This window comes from Muntiacus reevesi, chromosome 3, assembly GCF_963930625.1.
Source record: "Muntiacus reevesi chromosome 3, mMunRee1.1, whole genome shotgun sequence".
NCBI classification, from domain to species: domain Eukaryota; kingdom Metazoa; phylum Chordata; class Mammalia; order Artiodactyla; family Cervidae; genus Muntiacus; species Muntiacus reevesi.
This window is the reverse complement of record NC_089251.1, coordinates 87979919-87998633: the sequence shown is the minus strand read 5'-3', so window position 1 is coordinate 87998633 and position 18715 is coordinate 87979919. Positions and strand designations below refer to the sequence as shown.

Here is an 18715-nt window from a genome sequence, read left to right as displayed (position 1 = left end):
TTGGTATGAATAGTTATTGATGTTCTCAGGTGCTATCTCCTTATCCTGGGAGAGAAAGGATGAATCCACTTTCACCTGTTATCATGCCGACAAATGGCAGCATGCTGCATTGACAATAATTGTGTGCAGAGGTGTGAGCATGTGTGCATGTGTTTCATCTAGAGGTTTCATTTCCTACTTCTTGAGCTTTTTTTTCCAGCTTTCCTCTTGCCCCATCCTCAACCTCTGCAGGGCCTCACACAGTCTTCACATTTAATGGTTGATCCTTACATAAGGATCATTGATGACAAATAATTTATGCCCAGAGTCTCTCTTCATTTCTCTTTTCCTCCCTTCCCCTCTCCACCTGTCACTTTCAAAGCATCATTGACAGAGCAGCAGGTATTTTTTGAGCTGAAGTGGGAAGTGGTTCCATCTTCTGGGCTAATCATGATCATTTGAAAGTGTTTGTTTCTAAGGATTTGGAGGTTGCATCCGAGTTCAGTTGGAAATAGTGCTGTGATCAATTAATAATGTCTGCTGTGGGTCCAGGCTGGAGGTGGTCTGACATATGCAGTGTATTTCCATTCCTGCTTGAGATGATGGGTCATTTTTTCTTAAGAATGATAAAAGGCACGCATCTCTAAGGAATTACTTGCAGATGTTCTCACTTCTGTTGCTTTTATTTCCTGCCTTTTAAGTAATTACTTGTTTATTTTTGGCTGCATTGTGGTCTTTGTTGCTGTGAGCGGGCTTTCTTTCTCTAGTCGCAGTGAGCAGAGGCTACGCTTCTTTGTGGTGCATGGGTTTCTCATTGCAGTGGCTTCTCTCATTTCAGAGCATGGGCTCTAGGTGTTGGGACTAAGCAGGTGCAACCTGTGGGCTCTAGGACGCAGGCGCAGTAGTTGTGGTGCACAGGTTAAGTTGCCCCACAGTATGTGGGATCTTCCTGGACCAGGGATCGAACCCATGACTCCTGCATTGGCAGGCAGATTCTTAACCACTAGACCACTAGGGAAGTCCCTTTTCTGCCTTTTAAAAAATACAGTACTCCAAGTTTTAAAACGTGTTCCATAAACCTAATATCATAACCATGCAAAAGTACTACTGAGTCCTGTTAGGCAGAATTAGCATCCAGCAAGGCAGGGAGCCTATGGACATGTTGGCTGGTATGTCCTGCTGTCCTCCAGAACATGGGGTTATTTGCCTTCCTTCCGAATAAGAAGCAGAAAACCATAGGTATCGCTGGACAGCAAAGCTCTGTGTTGATGTTCACATCTGCCTATCTTGGGCACTTGTTGGGTTATTAGCAGGAATCTTCTGGCTGCCTGCTAGTAAGAAGGGAACACTGCCATCTCTCTTTCTTGAAACGAAGAACTCCTTTCCCTAGAAGATATATGTGTGTGTGTGTGTGTGTGTGTGTGTGTAGCATGTTGTGGCATTCCCGCCCAGCAGCCATCAGTATCCTTAGACCCACATCAGTGGGGACAACCATCCCTGATCAGTTGTCCCCCACATATAAGGAAGTAGAGAGAAGGGCTGTGTTCACACTGGGCATAGAGGTTGCGGCAGAGGCAGGGTGTGCAGGCAGAGAAGCCCGGAGCAGACAACAGTCTCTGGGTCTGTAACTTTGCAGCTGGACATGCCCTGGTCGCAGGTCAGCTTGAGCCTGTTCACTTTGCTCCTTGTGTGTCCTTCACTCCTGAGTCTGGGATGCTATAGGCCAGCCCACGGCGGCATCAGAGGGGCGTATGGTGAGCAGCATTAGATGCTGTGAGAGCCTCTAGAAAGCCTCCCTAGGGCACACTGTTGTTGTCTGGATGCTAACTTATCCTGGGTGTTGCATGTGAATCTCACAGGAAAGCCATGGACTGGGATTCCTAGGCCCTGTCTGGGGATGTGCAGGGCCAGAACCTTCATGCCAGCCTGTAGCATCCTGGAGGATCTTTGGGGTAGTGCGCAGACCCCAGATAGGAACCGTTAGTAATAAACAGTCTTTAGAGAAATGCAAGAACGTCATGAGACTGACTTGTGTGGCTTTGGTGCCTGTAAGCACTGAGCTTGCTAATGGGTTTCTTCAGCCCTCTGTCCTTGTTTACTCACTGACTTGGTATTTTAATTTTGGGCGGGGGAATGGGGGTAGGGTTGGAGATGGGATACTCCATCTGAGGTGGTCAGGAAAGGTTTGTGAAGACACTGATGTTTGATCTGGCCTTGCAGGTAAAGAAGGAAGGGACATAGTGGAGGCAGAGATGGGGTGGGGAGAGGAGGTCCCACACTCAGCCTTCCTGAGCCAAGCCCTGCTGGCTGTTTCTGTTCTCCACCTGACCACTCCTCACCCTCTCACCTTCCACCTGGACTCTGTGGTAGCCTTGTTCCCATGCCGCTGGCTTCCAACCTTGCCTCTCGAAGTTCTTCTTCTGTTCCCAGCACCCCGCGTGATGTCTCTAATCAGACGCCGTGGCTGCTCTTCTCAAAACCTTGCCGTGGCTGCCCAGCTTGGAGTAAAGTTCAGATTCCTGCACTCCCCCTGAGAGACGGCTATCAGCATCCCTCCAACCACGTTTCCCACCACTGTCTCCTCCTAGCCGCACCAGCCTTCTTGCTTTTTCTTGAACTTGCGGGGTTCAGTCCCACCTCAGGACCCATGCACTCGCCTTCCTTCACTTTGACTGCTCTTCTTCCACATACTTGCAGGACTGCTTCCTTCGTTTTATTCAGGTCTCTGTTAGAGATCACCTGTTCAGACGGGACATCTGTGATGACTTTATCCTTCTCTGCACACACCCGTGAGAAAGAAAATGCCCCAGTGTCTGCATCATTTCTTGGAGAACTGTCATCACAGCAAAGTTCTAATGATGTCTTCTTATTCCAGAATGAAAGAACCTAGATTCCACAGAGTCCTTCTAAAAGTGCTTCTGCTCAAGTAGGAGTTCATGTCTCACCTCCTTTAGTTCACAATTGCCAGACATCTCTGTTTCACTGTCTCCCAGGTTTGGCTTAAAAAAGACCTGAATTCATTCAGGAGGTCCAGAGCCATCTACATGTCAGGCATTGTTCTAGGCACTGGAAATACAGTGAACCAAAAAAACCCATCTCTCCTCCACCTCCACTTGGTGCCAAGAAGACAGAAAATAAGCAAACAAGCCTACAGTAAAATGCCAGGTTGTGACGGTGGAGGGGACGGGGGGTGAGCTTCACTACCTTGCAGGTCGTCATCACAGAAGGCTGCTTTCAGGCGGTGGAAGGGCCTCCTTATTTCTCTTATTCCTTTCCTGCCTGCAGTGTGAGAAAGGAAGTGTGAGGAGGGGGAAGACGAACCAGTTCTCTGCGATGGTAGCTGCATTTTGTTATGACAAAGGCTGCGCTTGGTACCCCATGGAAACACCCCTCTTGGATGTAGCTGGAGGGTCCAGAAGCAGAATTAAACCATCCTTCAGCAACTCTTGAATTCTGTCCCCTCCATCTTGGAGCTGAGTGCTGGCTGGCAACAGATTGAAAACTGTATTCATCACTTGTCCTCATCTTAGGGGACATCTAGAATGCATCTGGTTTACGTCAGAAACCACAGAAGCAAGGTCGGTTTGCTTGAAGCCAGGGCACTGGATTTTCTTGGTTGTTTCAAAAGCTGCTCAGATTCCTGGCAGTGCCTATCAGCCTCTCTATTGAAAGACTTCTCTGAAAGACTCTTCACCCATTGTTCCTCCCTTTCCTCCCCTCTAGGTTCCTATCTGCCTTATCCATGGCCTATTTCCAGAGGGTTTTCCCCTGCTTGCTCCCATCCTGACATGCCCCCAGTCTGAGAGTGAGACTCGAGATCCAGGAGGCTCAGTCTAGTCAGATCAGCCACTGACCAAACTTCTCCCTGGCGGTCACTGTCAATACACAGTTGTCTAACAGACTGTGTATATTTGGCTGTGCCAGGCCTTAGTTACATTGCAGCATGCAGGGTCTTTGACCTTTGTTGTGGCGCGTGGGATATAGTTTCCTAACCAGGGATCGAACCCAGACCCCTTTCTTTGGGAGCGTGGAGTCTTAGCCATTGGACCACGAGGGAAGTCCCTAGACTGTATTTTTTAGAGCAGTTTCAGACTTGTAGAAAAGTTGAGCATAAAGTACAAAGAGTTCTCGTATACTTCCCCTGTTACTAACTTCTTGCTTGAATGTGGCACATTGGTTATAATCAGTGAGCTGATATTGGAACATTATTTTTAATGAAAGTTAATGTTTTTTTAACCAGAGTATAAACTAAAGTCCCTCATTTACAATAGGGTTTATTCTTTGTGTTATGCATTCTATGAATGTTGATAAATGTGTGATGACATGTATCCACCATTGTATCACACACAAGAGTTCCATTGCCCTCAGATCCTCTGTGCTCCCCCATTCATCCCTTCCTCTCTCTCTCTCTCATCCCAAACCCCTGGCAATGAATGATCTTTTTCCACTGTCTCCATAGTTAGGTCTTTTCTGGAGTGTCATGTAGTTGGAATTACACAGTCACAGTACATAGTCCTTTCCAATTGGCTCATTTCACTTAGGAACATGCATTTAAGGTTACTTCATGTCTTTTTCCAGTTTGAGAGTTCCTTTTTTATTGTTGCATAATATTCCATTGTCTGAGTATACCATAGTTTATCCATTCACCTGCTGAAGGATATTTTAGTTACTTCCAAGATTGAGTAATTGTTAATAAAGCTGCTATAAATATTTGTGTGTGCAGCTTTCTGTGTGTGTGTGTGTATGTGTGTATACACATAAATTTTCAATCATTTGGGTAAATACCAAGGAGCTTGATTGCCAAACTATATGGTAAGACTATGTCTAGTTTTGCAAGAAACCACCAAACTGTCCTCCAGAGTGGCTATACCATTCTATCAGCTGGTTCTGGCTCCTGCCCCACTTTCACTTGGATGAGTCTGATTTTTCTGGGCAGTGCTTCGGAAACACACTGAATATTCCAGGGATTCTGTCCACATTCTTCTTCCTGTCATTTTCCTCTTCTTGCTAGAGCTAAACCATCTTAGCAGAAAACTTCCTCTTCCCTCCCTCTTTTCTTTTGCTTCACATTGCTACCATCCCCCCACCCCAGAGTTAACAAGGTAAGTGGGGAAGGGCAGGAGCAGGCTTGGTAGGGGAAAGCTACCATGCTTCCCCAGGGTGTTTTTTTTTCTTTCTTTAAAATGACTTAAGTTGACACCACTAAGAGGCACCTGATGCTCTTCACCCCAAAACTCTGGGGTCAGGTGTGCCTCATTCCTCACTGATGTGTCTCCAATCAGTGAAAGACACTCTTCCTATATGACTAAATGCATTGGGGGCATTCACCGAGCAGCTTTGCATTGTGTGGCCAAAAGAATATCCATTGGCCAGAGGGAAATACTTCAGGGGCTCTGAAGTCAGGCGGTGCACCAAGAGACGGTTGCCCTCCTCACCATGCCTCCCCTCCGTCCCTCTCCAGGCCCCCAGGAATCTGTCTGGAGCCCTGAGACTATAAATCATTGGGTGCAGGTTTGCTGGTGGCTCGTTGGTCTTGTTACTTTATAGGCTGGCTTCCTGTTGTGCAACCCAGATGCTCTGGGTTATTATAGAGAAGCATACAGATGAACACAGAATGGAGAGAATTACTGAATGTTAGGAAAGGAAGCAGCCCAGTTACCTGAAGCCAGGCTGATCCTGCAGTCCGCTGCGAGCTCCCCCAGGCCACTGGCAAGGCTTTCCTGAGCCGCCCTTTCCGTTCATGTACCGCCAGTTTATTCTGCCTCCCTTGAGTTTTAGGTGCTTCTGCCCACGTGCAGTTGGAGCTGAATGACCTATGATTGAGAAACTTTCCATGCCTGGGTCCATAATTTCTCAACAGGGTGCACTGTTAGCCTCTTAAGGAGGACAAATTCCTGTGCATCACAGCAATTTAGCATCCCTGTTGTTACCCACTAAATACCAGGAGAGCCCCCATGTCATTGTGACAGTCAAACCTGCCCCATGAGTTACCAGCTGCCCCCAGGAGGCACCGCCAGTGCGCAGAGCCCTGGGCTGGGGTGGTCTGGTCAGGGTCTCCTAGTGAAAGAGGCTTCTCTGAGTGCCTCTCACCCACTTCTCATCCGGCCCTTCTCAGCAGCTGATACCTGCTCTTTTCCTCCATGCCCTTCTTCATCTCCTCGCTTCTCTTCCTCCTCCTCATCCCCCTCACTTTCAGAGGAGAAGAACTTAGACCTCTTCCCAGCCTGCTTTGTGATGCGGGGTTCCAAGAACTTCAGGGTGTTTCCCCTTTAATTCTTGAAAATCCATCTTCTGGGGATTTGTTTCCTCATTTGAACTCTGCTCCTCAATCAGTGGTCTTTATGCAGTTAGGTGAGTTCTCCTAAGGGGTGTCCTGGAGTCAGCCCTGAGAACCCGGAGCACAACGGAGGCCTGATGTGGCAGTGAGCATCGGTACAGTGCCGTCCCCTTAGTCCAGCCCTCCCCCAGCCACCAAGGCCAACGCTGCGTTGATCTGAAACGTGGCCAAGTCCCACTGGTGTTTATCTTGGCTCAAACCCCAGCCTTGCCGTGCCTCCTTACAGGGTGGTTCTGGGGGTGTCCGAGCCGAGTGGTGGGAAGGATGAGTTTGTCATCATCACGTGGAGGAAATAGGACAGAGTTCAAGGATTGCTTATGTTTTCACCTTCTCCCCACTCGTAGCCTACTTCTAAGCCACTGGTGGTGAGTGGTGTGGACACACGGCCTTGACAGAGCTGAGGGATGGGCCCGCCTTTGTTGGGGCTGCCAACAGGTTAACCCTGCTGGGCTGAGGTTTGCACAGACAGTGCCTCTGCTGACTCTGGGCCCTGAGGATGGCCATGTGGGCGCCACCACAAGGCCAGGGGAGGCTGGGCCAGGGCCAGTGGGCCTCTGTGGAGGGGGTGGGGCTCGGTGTTTGATTCCTGAATTTGCTGGCAGTTGTGGGACCCTGGCCCTGCAGGGCATGTCACTGCGTCTCCCAGCCCTGTATCTGGTCCACTCTCCCACCTTTCCTCGGGGACTCTGGGAAAATTGAGCGTGGCCCTCTGACTGACACCTTGATGCCTCACGTGAGGGTCAGTCGACTGGAACAGGGTGTGAACACCTCAGCTTGTCACAGCTTCCTGCAGCCTCGGTGCTCGGCGCTGGGAGAGCGTGGTGGTGATTCAGCAGCCAGGAAACCCCGGGAGGGCTCAGTCATACTCGCCCGGCTGCTCTGCAGTCCCCATCGGGGCCCTCGGCCCGCCAGGATGGGAGCAGGGCCCGTGCAAGAGGAAGTTTGCCTCAGCCCCCAGCCCTGGTCCAGGATCATTGATGAACCTTCAACTCTGCTTCCTCCTAACAAGAAAGGGTGGGGCATGGATGGGAGTGGGCGCAGGGCCCGCCTCACCCAGAGGAGATGCTCTGTGCATCCTGGTTAACTGTTTTACAGAGATATTTTGCTCCTGTGTGCTGTATGCTTTGCGGGGCGTGGGAGAGGGGGTCCTTTCAGGCCACCGTATCAGCGGGTAGCACTGTGCTATAAAGGTTTGACCTGGGTGAGGGTTGGGGAGAGCAGAGAGGAAGATGTGTGTGTAGCAGTGTGAGACATTGCATCACACTTACCGGGCCTTAAGAAACAAAGGTTTTTCAACAGTGCAGCACCCATCTGCTCCTGCCACAGTCTCTACAGCTTGCTTGTTTAGTCATTCCTGTTTTTAAAAATTTATTTATCTTTAATTGAAGGATAATTATAATATTGTGTTGATTTCTACTATACATCAACATGAATCTGTCATAGGTATACATATGGCACCTCCCTCCCACCTCCTAGCCCACCCCACCCATCTCAGTTCAGTTCAGTCACTCAGTGGTGTCCGACTCTTTGTTACCCCATGGACTACAGCACACGAGGCTTCCCTGTCCATCACCATCTCCTGGAGCTTGCTCAGACTCATGTCCATCGAGTTGGTGATGCTGTCCAACCATCTCATCCTATGTCGTCCCCTTCTCCTCCTGCCTTCAATCTTTCCCAGCAGCAGGGTCTTTTCTAATGAGTCAGTTCTTTGCATCATGTGGCTGAAGTATTGGAGCTTCAGCTTCAGTCCTTCTAATGAATATTCAGGGTTGATTTCCTTTAGGATTGACTAGTTTGATCTCCTTGCAATCCAGGGGACTCTCAAGAGTCTTCTCCAGCACCACAGTTCGAAAGCATCAATTCTTCAGTGCTCAGCCTTCTTTATGGTCCAACTCTCACATCTGTAGACAATTACTGGAAAAACCATAGCTTTGACTAGACGGACCTTTGTCAGCAAAGTGATGTCTCTGCTTTTTATTACACTATATAGGTTTGTCATAGCTTTTCTTCCAAGGATTAAAAGCGTCTTTTAATTTCATGGTTGCAGTGACTGTCTACTGTGATTTTGAACCCCAAGAAAATAAAGTCTGTCACTGTTTCCATTGTTTCCCCATCTATTTGCCATGAAGTGATGGGACTGGATGCCATGATCTTAGTTTTTTGAATGTTGAGTTTTAAGCCAACTTTATCACTCTCCTCTTTCACCCTCATCAAGAGCCAGCGCTTGCACTACCTGTTTATCCTGAGTCCCTGCAGTCAATCTTTACAATAACCCCGTGTGGGAGATGTATATCTTTTATCTCTTTTTCATAGTGAAGGAGACCGAGATGCTGGCAACAGGCCAAGGTTGCATAACTGCAAGGACTCAAGTTAGGGACCTAGTGGCGTGAGTCTGAGACATTGAGTTGAGTGAGGACAGGTCGTGTGCAGGGAAGGTGGCTGGTGCCTGCCAGGAATGGGTGGGAGGAGCAAAGTAGAAATGGGGTTTAGGACCAGGCTATGCACCTGAAGTCTCTGGGAGGGACTTCAGATGGGCCTCTGTGAGCAGAGTTTAGAGGGGAGGGGTCTGGTGGTCCAAGTGCTCTAGAAGCTCACTGGCAGCAGAAACAGAGGTGAAAATGCTTGGGTCAGGAAAACCAGTCAGGCAACTCTTGTGAAGACCAAGGAGAGATGATGAGGCCTGAGTTTTGGCAGTGGCAGTAGGGATGCAGAGGGATGGATAAGATGGGTAAGGTGGAGGCAAGACTTGTGGAGGTTATGTGGCTTGGTGATGGGATAAAGGAGAGGGAGGGTATCTGGTCTTCAGCCCCACCTAGAACCAGGGAGGAGGAGTGGAGAAGGGCGGGAGACGTGAGGTCTGAGTTCCAAGCCTTTGGAGAGGGTCAGGGTTGCAAATAATGCTTGGGGCCTGGAAGTGGGAACGTGTCGATGGGAATATGGGATGGGAATGTGGGATTGTGTGCAGGCTTCGGCAGCCCACACTCATCTGCTTTCCATGTAGTAAGGGAGAGTCCATTTTCCTCTGACTTTGCATTATTTAATCCTTGCAATAGTCATGTGAGGAAGTGTTGTCCTTGTTTATGGATGAGGACACAGAGGCTCAGCGACGTTAGATAACACAGCTAAGGTCTCACAGTTAAGGAGCGGCAGAGCTACGGTTCGAACCCAGTCCTGACAGCAGGGCTCCTTTTTTCTCTGCCATAATAGACCCTGAGTTGGGATTAGAAAGTGGTACAGGGTTGCCGTGCAGACACGCGTCTGCCTGTCTCTTCCACCTCCCTGATCCTGAAGGTTCAATCTGAACACTTTGGGTTTTCCCACCCACAGATATACAAACACAGACATGGAAAATACCCATGAGCATTCAAGTAACACTGGCTTATTTTCTAGGAGATCGGAGTCTAAGGTATTGCCTTAGACTCATCAAGCTGGACTTTGCTGCTTCTGGCCACCCACAGGTCATTAGGAAGGGCAGCTGAGGGTCCCTAGCTCACTGACCCAAGAGCATTCATCATGGACTGTAAGCTTCGAATATATCTTCAAGCCCATGTCAAGACTGCATTGAAAATGTAGAAACGGAAAGTGCCCCTTTAGGTTCTAGTTTTGGATCTCTCCCATCTTTTGATATTCGATGGACATGCTAAATCAAAAGACAAAATTACAACAAACTGCTCACACTCACTGAGGCAAGCATGCACAGCCTTTTGCCTGATCCTGGTTCAAGGCAAGGGATGCACCTGCACACAGAGCATCGGAATGAGGCCAAGTATGTCCATACCCGTCTTCCCCAGATAGATGGTTTAGGAAGATGCCAGCCCCTATCATCCCAGAAGTTAGGGATGGGGCTGACCCAGCTCTGTCATTTAAACGTAAAGAACCTGAGGTTGAGAGTAGTGAAGGGACTTGCTAAAGGTGACACCACTCACGGATGACCCTAGCCTCTGGGCTCCCTGGTTATCTCCGTATCACAGCACAGCTGGCTTAGGTCCAGGAGAAGAGGACTTTTCTAGAGTGTCTGTGTTCTTTGGCTGCGCTCCACAGGATGGGGGAAGCAGAGGGTGGCTGGCTGGGCCCTGTAACATGAGCTGCCATGTCTGTCACTTACAAACTGGGTGACCTTGGGCAAGTGACTTAATCTCCTATACTTGGACTTTCTCATCTCCAAACTGGGACCTCGAACAGTACCTGCTTCCTAGGACTGGCTTTGCATACTGAATGAGACCATGCAGGGCATGTCATAAGTGCTGCAATGTTGCTGCGATTACTGTTAATAACGCTCTCAGCCGCAGTAATAATTATGGCTGAATGATGCGAGGAGGGAGCTTGGGAGACTAGTCAGGCGCTGTGGTCTTCCCACCCACTGCTGGCCTACAGGTGTGTTCCTGGTTCACGTGTCTTCTGGAGCTGTTTGGGTGCAGGGTCAGAACCTCACTTGGATGGGTTTGTCACAAGAGCTACCCCCTTCTCTGCAGTTACCACCTGAAACCCATTTCAAGTAATTTCTCGAAAAGATTCTCCTGGGGTAGCAAAGTTTAACCTGTGTTTTGAAGGCAGAGTTCCAGATGCTGGAATGGGGAGAGAAAGAGCCCTCTGTCCCGTGAGCCATTCGACCCAAAGTGATTCATTCTGTGTCACATACTTCTGAACCCTCCTCGCCTTCCCCTAAACTCTGCTGATCCCGTCTGGCCAGTTACTCCACACATTCCTCTGCTGCTTTGCCTGCCGTCCTCTGAAGCCAGTGTCACTGGTGTCTCTGTAAGCAGGGGCACTTGTGAACTATCACCTCTTCCTTGGAGAGAAACTCTGCACTGGGGTGATGAGGATGCCGTGTGGCTGCTTTCGATGTGACATTTATGGCTATTCTCGCAGGAGGGTCAGGCACGGGTCTCCTGGTCTAACTGGTCCTGCCAGACTCCCTCCTTGCTGCTGCCTGCAGTGTGTTCCCTTTTTCTTCCTGATCACTTCTAACTCTGAAGCTAGCATCTGTACCTGGCTATCAAACCTCTTGCATTGAACTAAGTCACACAATATTGCAGGTTTTGCAGTTAAAAATCCTGCCATGTTTGCAGATAAATTTCAGGTATTGGAATATAATTCATAAGCGAAGATACCCTTGAAGCTGGTGCCAGAAGTTACCTTGGTACCAGCAGACCCTGGGTTCCCTGTGACCCATTTCCGCATATTTTTGTCCCCTACATGGCTGTTCACGGGTGTCACCTGAAGACCTCAAGATGTAGGTACCACCCTCACTTCCTGAGCTTCTGCTCTGAGCCTCATGACCCTGCATCCCCAAGCATAGCAGGAGAGGAAGTGAGATCCTGGCTGCCCTCCACACGCCCACACTTGCTTCTGCCTGTCTTTCCACTGGTTTCTGCCCCTCCGCCTGCATTAGGTCATTCCCTGCAGGCCTTTCCTCACCACCTTCTCTAAAGCTAAGACATCTTTCATCCAAAAGGACCGGCTGCAACCTCTCTCCACCCTCCCCACATCTCCCTGACGCCAAAACCTCACCCTCACTCCTTTGCTCAGGAAGCCTGGCTTAGGGGATTTGAAAGTGGACGAGCTGTGGAGCCTTGATTTTCTAGGGCAAGCTGCTGATCTACGCAGTGGAGTAGATAGGAGCCTGGAAGCAAATACTAACTGTAGTGGAGGTGAGAGCAGGGCATGGTCACCTCTGCCAGTGTGGCTGGGGGCCTGACAATACCTCTTCCACATCGGGGCCTTAGAGCTGAGTGTCTGCAGAGGAGGTGAAGCGGTCACCAGGCCGACAGGAGGAAGAGGATGGAAGGTGTCCCGTGCTCAAGGCACAGCCAGGTCCCAACCCCGTGCATGCACGCGGGGCCGCACATGCAGACGGGGCATCCTGCTCTGTGGTCGGGGGAGATGGGTGTCCAGCATCCTTCAGCAACATTTCCCCTTGGGCCTGACCTGTGAGCTCACAGGTAAGTAGGCTGTCCTCTCTCTGGCCATTCTTCCTGTTGGAAGCAGTCACCTGCATTCCAAAAGTTCAAGCAAAAGCTCTGCGGCCCTTGTCCTTCCTGGAGGGCCGCCTGGGTTCCCTCTGCCTCAAGGCTGGGGTCCGTCTTTAACAAGGTCTTTCTTCCATTACGTGTAGATTTTCATCTTGCCACCACCCCCCCTTTACTAAGTTCACAAGAGAACTTAGGGGAATCCTGAGATTCCCCTCGTTGGAGCTATTTAAACAAAATGAGATGCTGGCAGGAGCAGCCCAGAAGGGATTCCTGCCTGGAGGGAGGCTGGCTGGATGGCCTCGGGGCAGGCAAGGCCCAGCTTTGAACCTCAGGCGAGAGGCACCTGTGGCCTCTGAGTCTGTCTGAACTGTGCGTTGTCTCCCCAAGGCTACTGGTGGCGGCCGTGCCTACATCTGAACCCACGCAGGTGCTCCAGGGAGGATTCCTGTGCTTCTGATGAGTCTCGGAGCCTGCCAAGGCCACGTGTTTCTGGCCTTCACACTGTCCAGCTGCTCCAAGCAAAGCCTAGGGGGCTGGAAGTCTGGGCAGCTGGGCTTAGGGAGGTTAAGCTCTGGGGAGTCTGGACATTCATACCCTTGCTCCTTCTCGGTAGACCTTGCTCATAGTGGGGGGATTGGAGGCAGTGAAAATACCACAGGAGGCAACAGCTGGAGCCTCTGGAAGAGATGGATCAACCTGGTGCCTAGGCCCACTGAACCTGTTGTCTGGACTCTTGGGGGTCATAGCTGGTACCTATGTGTACCTGTGTGTCATGACAGCCATGATCAGAAGGACTGGTGTGTGGGGTGGTCATTAGACACTGTCTCAGGCATAGGAGTTGGATAGACTTGAGTCTGAATTGGGCTGCAGGAACTTGGGCAGATTTCTCAACCTGTCCCAGCCTCAGTTTCCTCATCTGTAAAATGGGAGTGTTTCCATAGACTGGACCAGAAGGCAGGGAGGCTGGGAGGAGCCCGGTGTCATGGGTATGGTGAGGACTAAATAAGGTAATGCGTGTAAAAGCCACGTGGTGGGCCTGGGACTGGCACCTGCCCAGGAAGTGGTACCTGTGCCCCCGTGAGATGTGACAGAGGTCAGACCCTGTCTTTTGGGTCTGGGACCCTCCTAGGGAGCCCACCACGTGGTGAAGGAGAAGCAGAGGCCTCATTGCCCATCACAGGGCCTCCGCTGCAGTTGTGTCTGAACAGAAATTGCAGAGAGAGCCCAGGGCACTGAAGAGTTTTTCCATGAGGTTGGGGGTGGGGAGGTAACAGAAAGGAACTGTTCTTGTACTGCTCAAATTATGATTAAAAACCCAGTGTCCTTCCTCTGTGGAACATGGTGGTTTTTGTAACCTCTAATTAGTTCCTGAAACATCTTTGCAAGTTCAGCAACTGAGAGCTCCCAGGTAAGGAACCCAGGGAGTGGAATGGCAAAGCGACCCGCCCCAAGGCTGAGGGAGCACCCCTCCACATGCCCGGGATGCTGGGGAGCACCTATGCTCGCTCCTGGCTGTGGTTGGACAGTGTTTGCTGTCTAGTCCAGGTTTTGCTTAAGCAGAGGTCAGTGTGGAGCCCAGGAACTATACTGACTGATGGACGGACGGATGGATACAGGGCTGGTAGGGAGAGGGGAAGGAAATGCATTTGTTCATAGACTATTTGTGACAGGCCAGTGACACTTCCTCTCAAGAGGTGTACAAAGCGTCTGTGAGTCCTTCCTTCTGGTTCCACAGGTCACTGGCCACCTTGGGCCCAGAGTGGTTTGTGGTGGTGCCAGCAAAATCAGATTGTGACAGGTCCCCAGATGACTGGGAGAAACCTCTGAGACTTTTTCTTGCTTTGGTAGGAAACCCTCACTTTAATGCTTGTTGTGTAGATTACACGCTTGGCCTTGTAGATAATCCCCAGGGGGACCCTGAGACCTTGCTTCCAAAGGTAGTGTCTATTGAGCAGCAAGAAGGAATTACACAGGCCAACATGTGATGTCACTAACTTTCTCTCCTCGTCCCCCTCTGCCACCGCCTCCTGCTCTCCCTGCACCCAACTCCAGCACCAGTGTCGGGTTCGGCACTCTGTAGGAGTATTTGGGAAATTCATGCCAGGCCAGCAGTGAGAGCAGCCTGAAGCTTTTAGATGTTCCTCATGTCAAAGGCTTAAAGGAAAGTCCTGAGCAGATTGCCCTATCTATTCCAAGCGTGTTTCTCCCTTGAGAGTCAAGGGCTGGCGTGTCTACATCCTGAGTGATGGGGGAAAGGCGCTCTCACAGCCGGCATGGCAAGGGGTGTACTGTTCCTGAGCCTCGGGGTGGGGGTCGCAGTACAGAGGTCTGCCTCTTTTCTGTGCTGCCTCTGGCCTAACCTGCAGGCGGCCCAGCCCCATTGCATGACCACCACGGCATCTTTTTGCAGTTCAGCTTTAGGAAATCATTCTTAGTTCATGCTGATTGCATAACTCCTAGAGGTTCCTTCTTCGACAGAATTATGCTGCTCTGTTTCCTCCGGGGCTGTAACGTGCGGGTGCAGAAGGTCATCTGCTGGCCGGGGTGGCTTTGGAAGTATGCGACCCCTGTGGTCCCAGAGCCTCCTGCTCGGGTGGGCCCTGGGCTTGGGGGCTCATGCCCATGCAGTTGCAGTCTGGACATACTTAATGGTTTTCCTTTCACGTTATAAATGTGAAAGAAAATGAAGTTCAGTGGGACAGTGGGGTGTGTGCCGGGCCCTGGGGGCTTGGCTCCTGTGATCCCACCTACTGCCACCTCCCTACCTCCCCTGGGTGGGTTCTCGCCCCTGCCACATGGGACCTGGGCACCAGAAAGGCTGGAGGGAGGTGTGTGCCTCTCCTGGGCAGGGCATGGTGGCAGCTGCCCCTTCGAGGCTGGTAGCCCTGCTGCGTCTCCGCAGAAGATGGACATGGGTGAGCCTTTCCTCTCCCCTAATCCATATACCCAGGGTAGATGTTGCAACACCCTCAAGGTCACCTGCTCACCGTGGGTTGGGGTGAGTGGTTTCTGGGAAGAAGAAACCTTAGACTGACTTCCCTGCCCCCAGCTGTGTCGCTCACATCCGCACATCCATCCCCCTGCTAGCGGACCCAGCTGTCTGGGATCACATGCGCACTTGGGTACTGTCGCTGGGGCCCGGAGTGCCTCTAGGGAGCTGGGCTCACCCTGCAAGTCTCCTCACACCCCAGAGAGAGCAAGACCAGAAAGAACCCGTAACAAATATCATGACAATCTCAACAACGTGTACATGCTTAAAGCCACCAAACTGTGCGCTTAAAAAGGGTTAAGATAGTAACTTCTGTGTATATTTTATCACAATAAAACATATCTATAAGGTGTTTTAAAACAAGAAACATCATGACAAGTGGAGAGAGAGACCAGGAAAGAAAAAGCTTGAGATTTTAGTAATGCTAATATATACTTTTCCCCTGCTTTTTGCACGAAGGGTCCCACCTATTCATTTTGTACTGAGCTTCTGCAGTGGCTGAAGATGGTGAAGAATGTGCCTGCAATGTGGGGGACGAGGGTTTTATCCCTGGGTCGGGAGGATCCCCTGGAGAAGGGAATGGGAACTCACCCCAGTGGGTTCTTGCCTGGAGAATCTCCATGGACAGAGGAGTCTGGTGGGCTACAGTCCACGGGGTCACAAAGAGTTGGACACAATTTAGTGCCTAAACCACCACCACCCTGTATTATGTTGCTACGCCTGCCTGTTGGCCACTTTGTGTAAAACTATCAAACTCTTTCCCTTGAGAAGGACCCATCCTTGAAGCCTGAGAAGTTGGCTGCTGGCCAGACTCTCACCTGTCTTCTTTTCTTCCTCTTCACAGGTATTTTCTTGGCCGTGTGCCAGGCCCTGGAGAACAGCACATCCGCCCTGAGTGGTGAGTCCCATCCCGTCCCCTCCATGTGGGGTGGTGTATGAACGGATGGGAGCCTCTGCTACAAGCTTCCCTCGGGGCTCCTGCCTGCTGAGCTCCCATGCGTCTGCCCCCTGCACGTTGTCCCAGGGCCTAGGGAGTGCTCCCGGGAGGTCTTAACTGCGGACCCACAGCGACTATTCCCTGCTCACTGAGGGTGCACCATCTCCCAGCTCTGAATAGTCACTGTGGGCGAGGGTGCTGGCAAGCTGAGCCTCGTAATCCACCTGAAGAAGAACCCAGATTCCTAAACCCTCTTGTCTCCTTCTGCCTGGGAATCTTTGTTTAGTTATTCATATTTTCCAGTTTCTCTTTGGACATTTGTAGTTGCATTTCCTTTGTTGCATTTGTGAGATCCTGGGTCAACAGATTGGAAAGGGAAACGTTGGCGGCAAACTACTCATGGGCAGAGGCTCACAAAAGCGTCCCCTGTGATGTTTGCACATGGCTTTTAGCATTTGTCCGTGTGCACTAATATTTTTATACAATTAGTCGTGGTGAGGAAGTGATTTGGGTTCCTGCTTTTTAAATTCAGGGTTGGAATTGTGCTTTTTTCCATGTGGCTAGAATGTCTTGAAATTTATCCTTTTAAAATGTCATAATGTTTCATCCAAGTGATGATACAATTAGGCTTTAGATGATACAATTTAGGCTTTACAATTAGAGGGTAATACAATTAGGCTTTTCCCATGGGATATTTTTGTTGTCTTTAGTTTAAATTATAATGCTCCCTCTTGATGACTAGAAACTGTTTCCTTCTTTTGGATTCTTTGCTTGGGACATAGCTCCAGGAGCAAGAGTATATATTTACGACCCTTGTAACAAATTGCTAAGTAGCTTTCCAAATGAATTGAGCTGGTTTTTATGTCAGCAGTGCACCAGTCTGCCAGTTTCTCTGTTCGCTCCTTGACATAGAGAATGTTCCCATCTGTTACTGCAGTGGCCCTAGCTGCATCTCCCTAGTTATTTCAGGGAGGTGCCAGGGCAGGAGGTGGTGCTCTGTATTCATACATCCTCAAACCACCACATAGTGTTCCTGGTACTTAGCTCTTCTCTTCCAAAGCTTTCTGTCCAAACATAGTAGATGCTGCTGCTGCTCCCACTGGATACCAGTGCTTCTGCAACCCCACAGTCTCTGCCTGTAGCTGTTATCCTTGATGCACTTGAACCCTTAAGGTGTCTGAGCCACTTGGTGACCCATGATGCCGCAGAAGAAACTGCCTCCTGTCCTATGTGTTATGCTTCGTTGGGACTGGGGGTGGAAGCGCCCGTCCATTCCAAAGCAGTGCTTTGGGAGTCCAGGGTCTACTAGAGTTTCCATGAAGTAGTTCTTTCACTTTTTAACTACTTCCCCCATCATACAGGGCTCAGATGTGCACATACAGGGAGGAGGGGATAGTTTTGTGACCCACACTATTTTCACAATCCCAGGATGAGGGCTGGGATGCATTTACCCTCCGGGTACATCCCCAGCCCATCGTGGTCCTCACTGTAGGACCTGGTGGGCCAACAGCCAGGTTCTCCTCTGAGCCACTTGTAGGTGATGGTTTGTGGTGATGGCAGAGGCTGATGCTACCCCCAGGGAGACGGTCATCTTACCCCCTACTCCCATTCCATCCATTCACACAGGAAGGGCCTAGGGGATTTTCTACCTGGGCCAGTACCCTTAGGGCCTGGCATGAGGCCCTTTGGGGTTTCCTAGGCTCTTCTGGGTAGACGAAGGAAACCCTGTGATATTTATCCAGAATGGCTATGCTTGCTGCGGTCATGATTGGCCTCTGTTCCATGTTTCTTTTCTGGGCTCGCTTCTGTGAGACAGTCTCAGGTTGACATTGGACGTGCTCTCCCCGTGACCACTTAGGTTCAGGAAGCAGCAGGTGTGGCCTGCCCTTTTGCACACGACCCTGTAACTAGCTGAGCGCTGCTCTGTGGCCCAATGTGGTGGGTGGGAGCTGGGGTCGTGCCACACCATCTAGTGTCCGGGGGCACTGAGGTCTTGGTGTGGGTTGGTGATACGTCGGAGGGGGAGGGGGGCGCCAGTCTGGCCTCTTGCACTGCTCTCTGTCTGATGGGTTACTCAGCTGTGGTACTTGTGCCCCAGAGAGGTTAATGGAATAGGTCTTTCCTTGTTTGCTTGCTCTCTGCCCTGCCCTGCTGGACCAAGATGTGAATCCAGAGAGGGTTGGGTTAGTTAGCAGATAAGTCCAAATGGTGATGACCATGTCAGAGCCACTTGTCCACAGGCTAGGGCTTTGTGACTAAGTCAGGATTGTTTGCTCAACTTTCTTTCCCTTAGGGTGACCTTCCTAAGGGAAAGCACCCTAAGGTCCCTTAGGGTGACCTTCCCGTCTCCTGGAAGACTCCCCAGGCCCTTGTAGGCCTTGCCCACCCCACCCCACCTCTGTCCTCTTCCGACATGGCTGAAATCTTGTGGGTACAGCTCAAACTCACTACAAACTCACTCAAACTCACTACAAACTCACTCAAACTCACCAGCCATACTC

The 18715-nt window shown here is 50.5% G+C and overlaps 1 protein-coding gene across 2 annotated transcripts in view; it reads left to right on the top strand.

The window, feature by feature from the left end:
• TGFA (transforming growth factor alpha) overlaps positions 1 to 18715 on the top strand; it is a 111966-nt gene that overhangs the window by 18785 nt on the left and 74466 nt on the right. For both annotated transcript variants that reach the window (XM_065929481.1, XM_065929480.1), the window contains exon 2: positions 16122 to 16175. In XM_065929481.1, coding sequence (XP_065785553.1) covers positions 16122 to 16175 — 54 coding nt within the window. The remainder of the gene's footprint in view (positions 1 to 16121; positions 16176 to 18715) is intronic.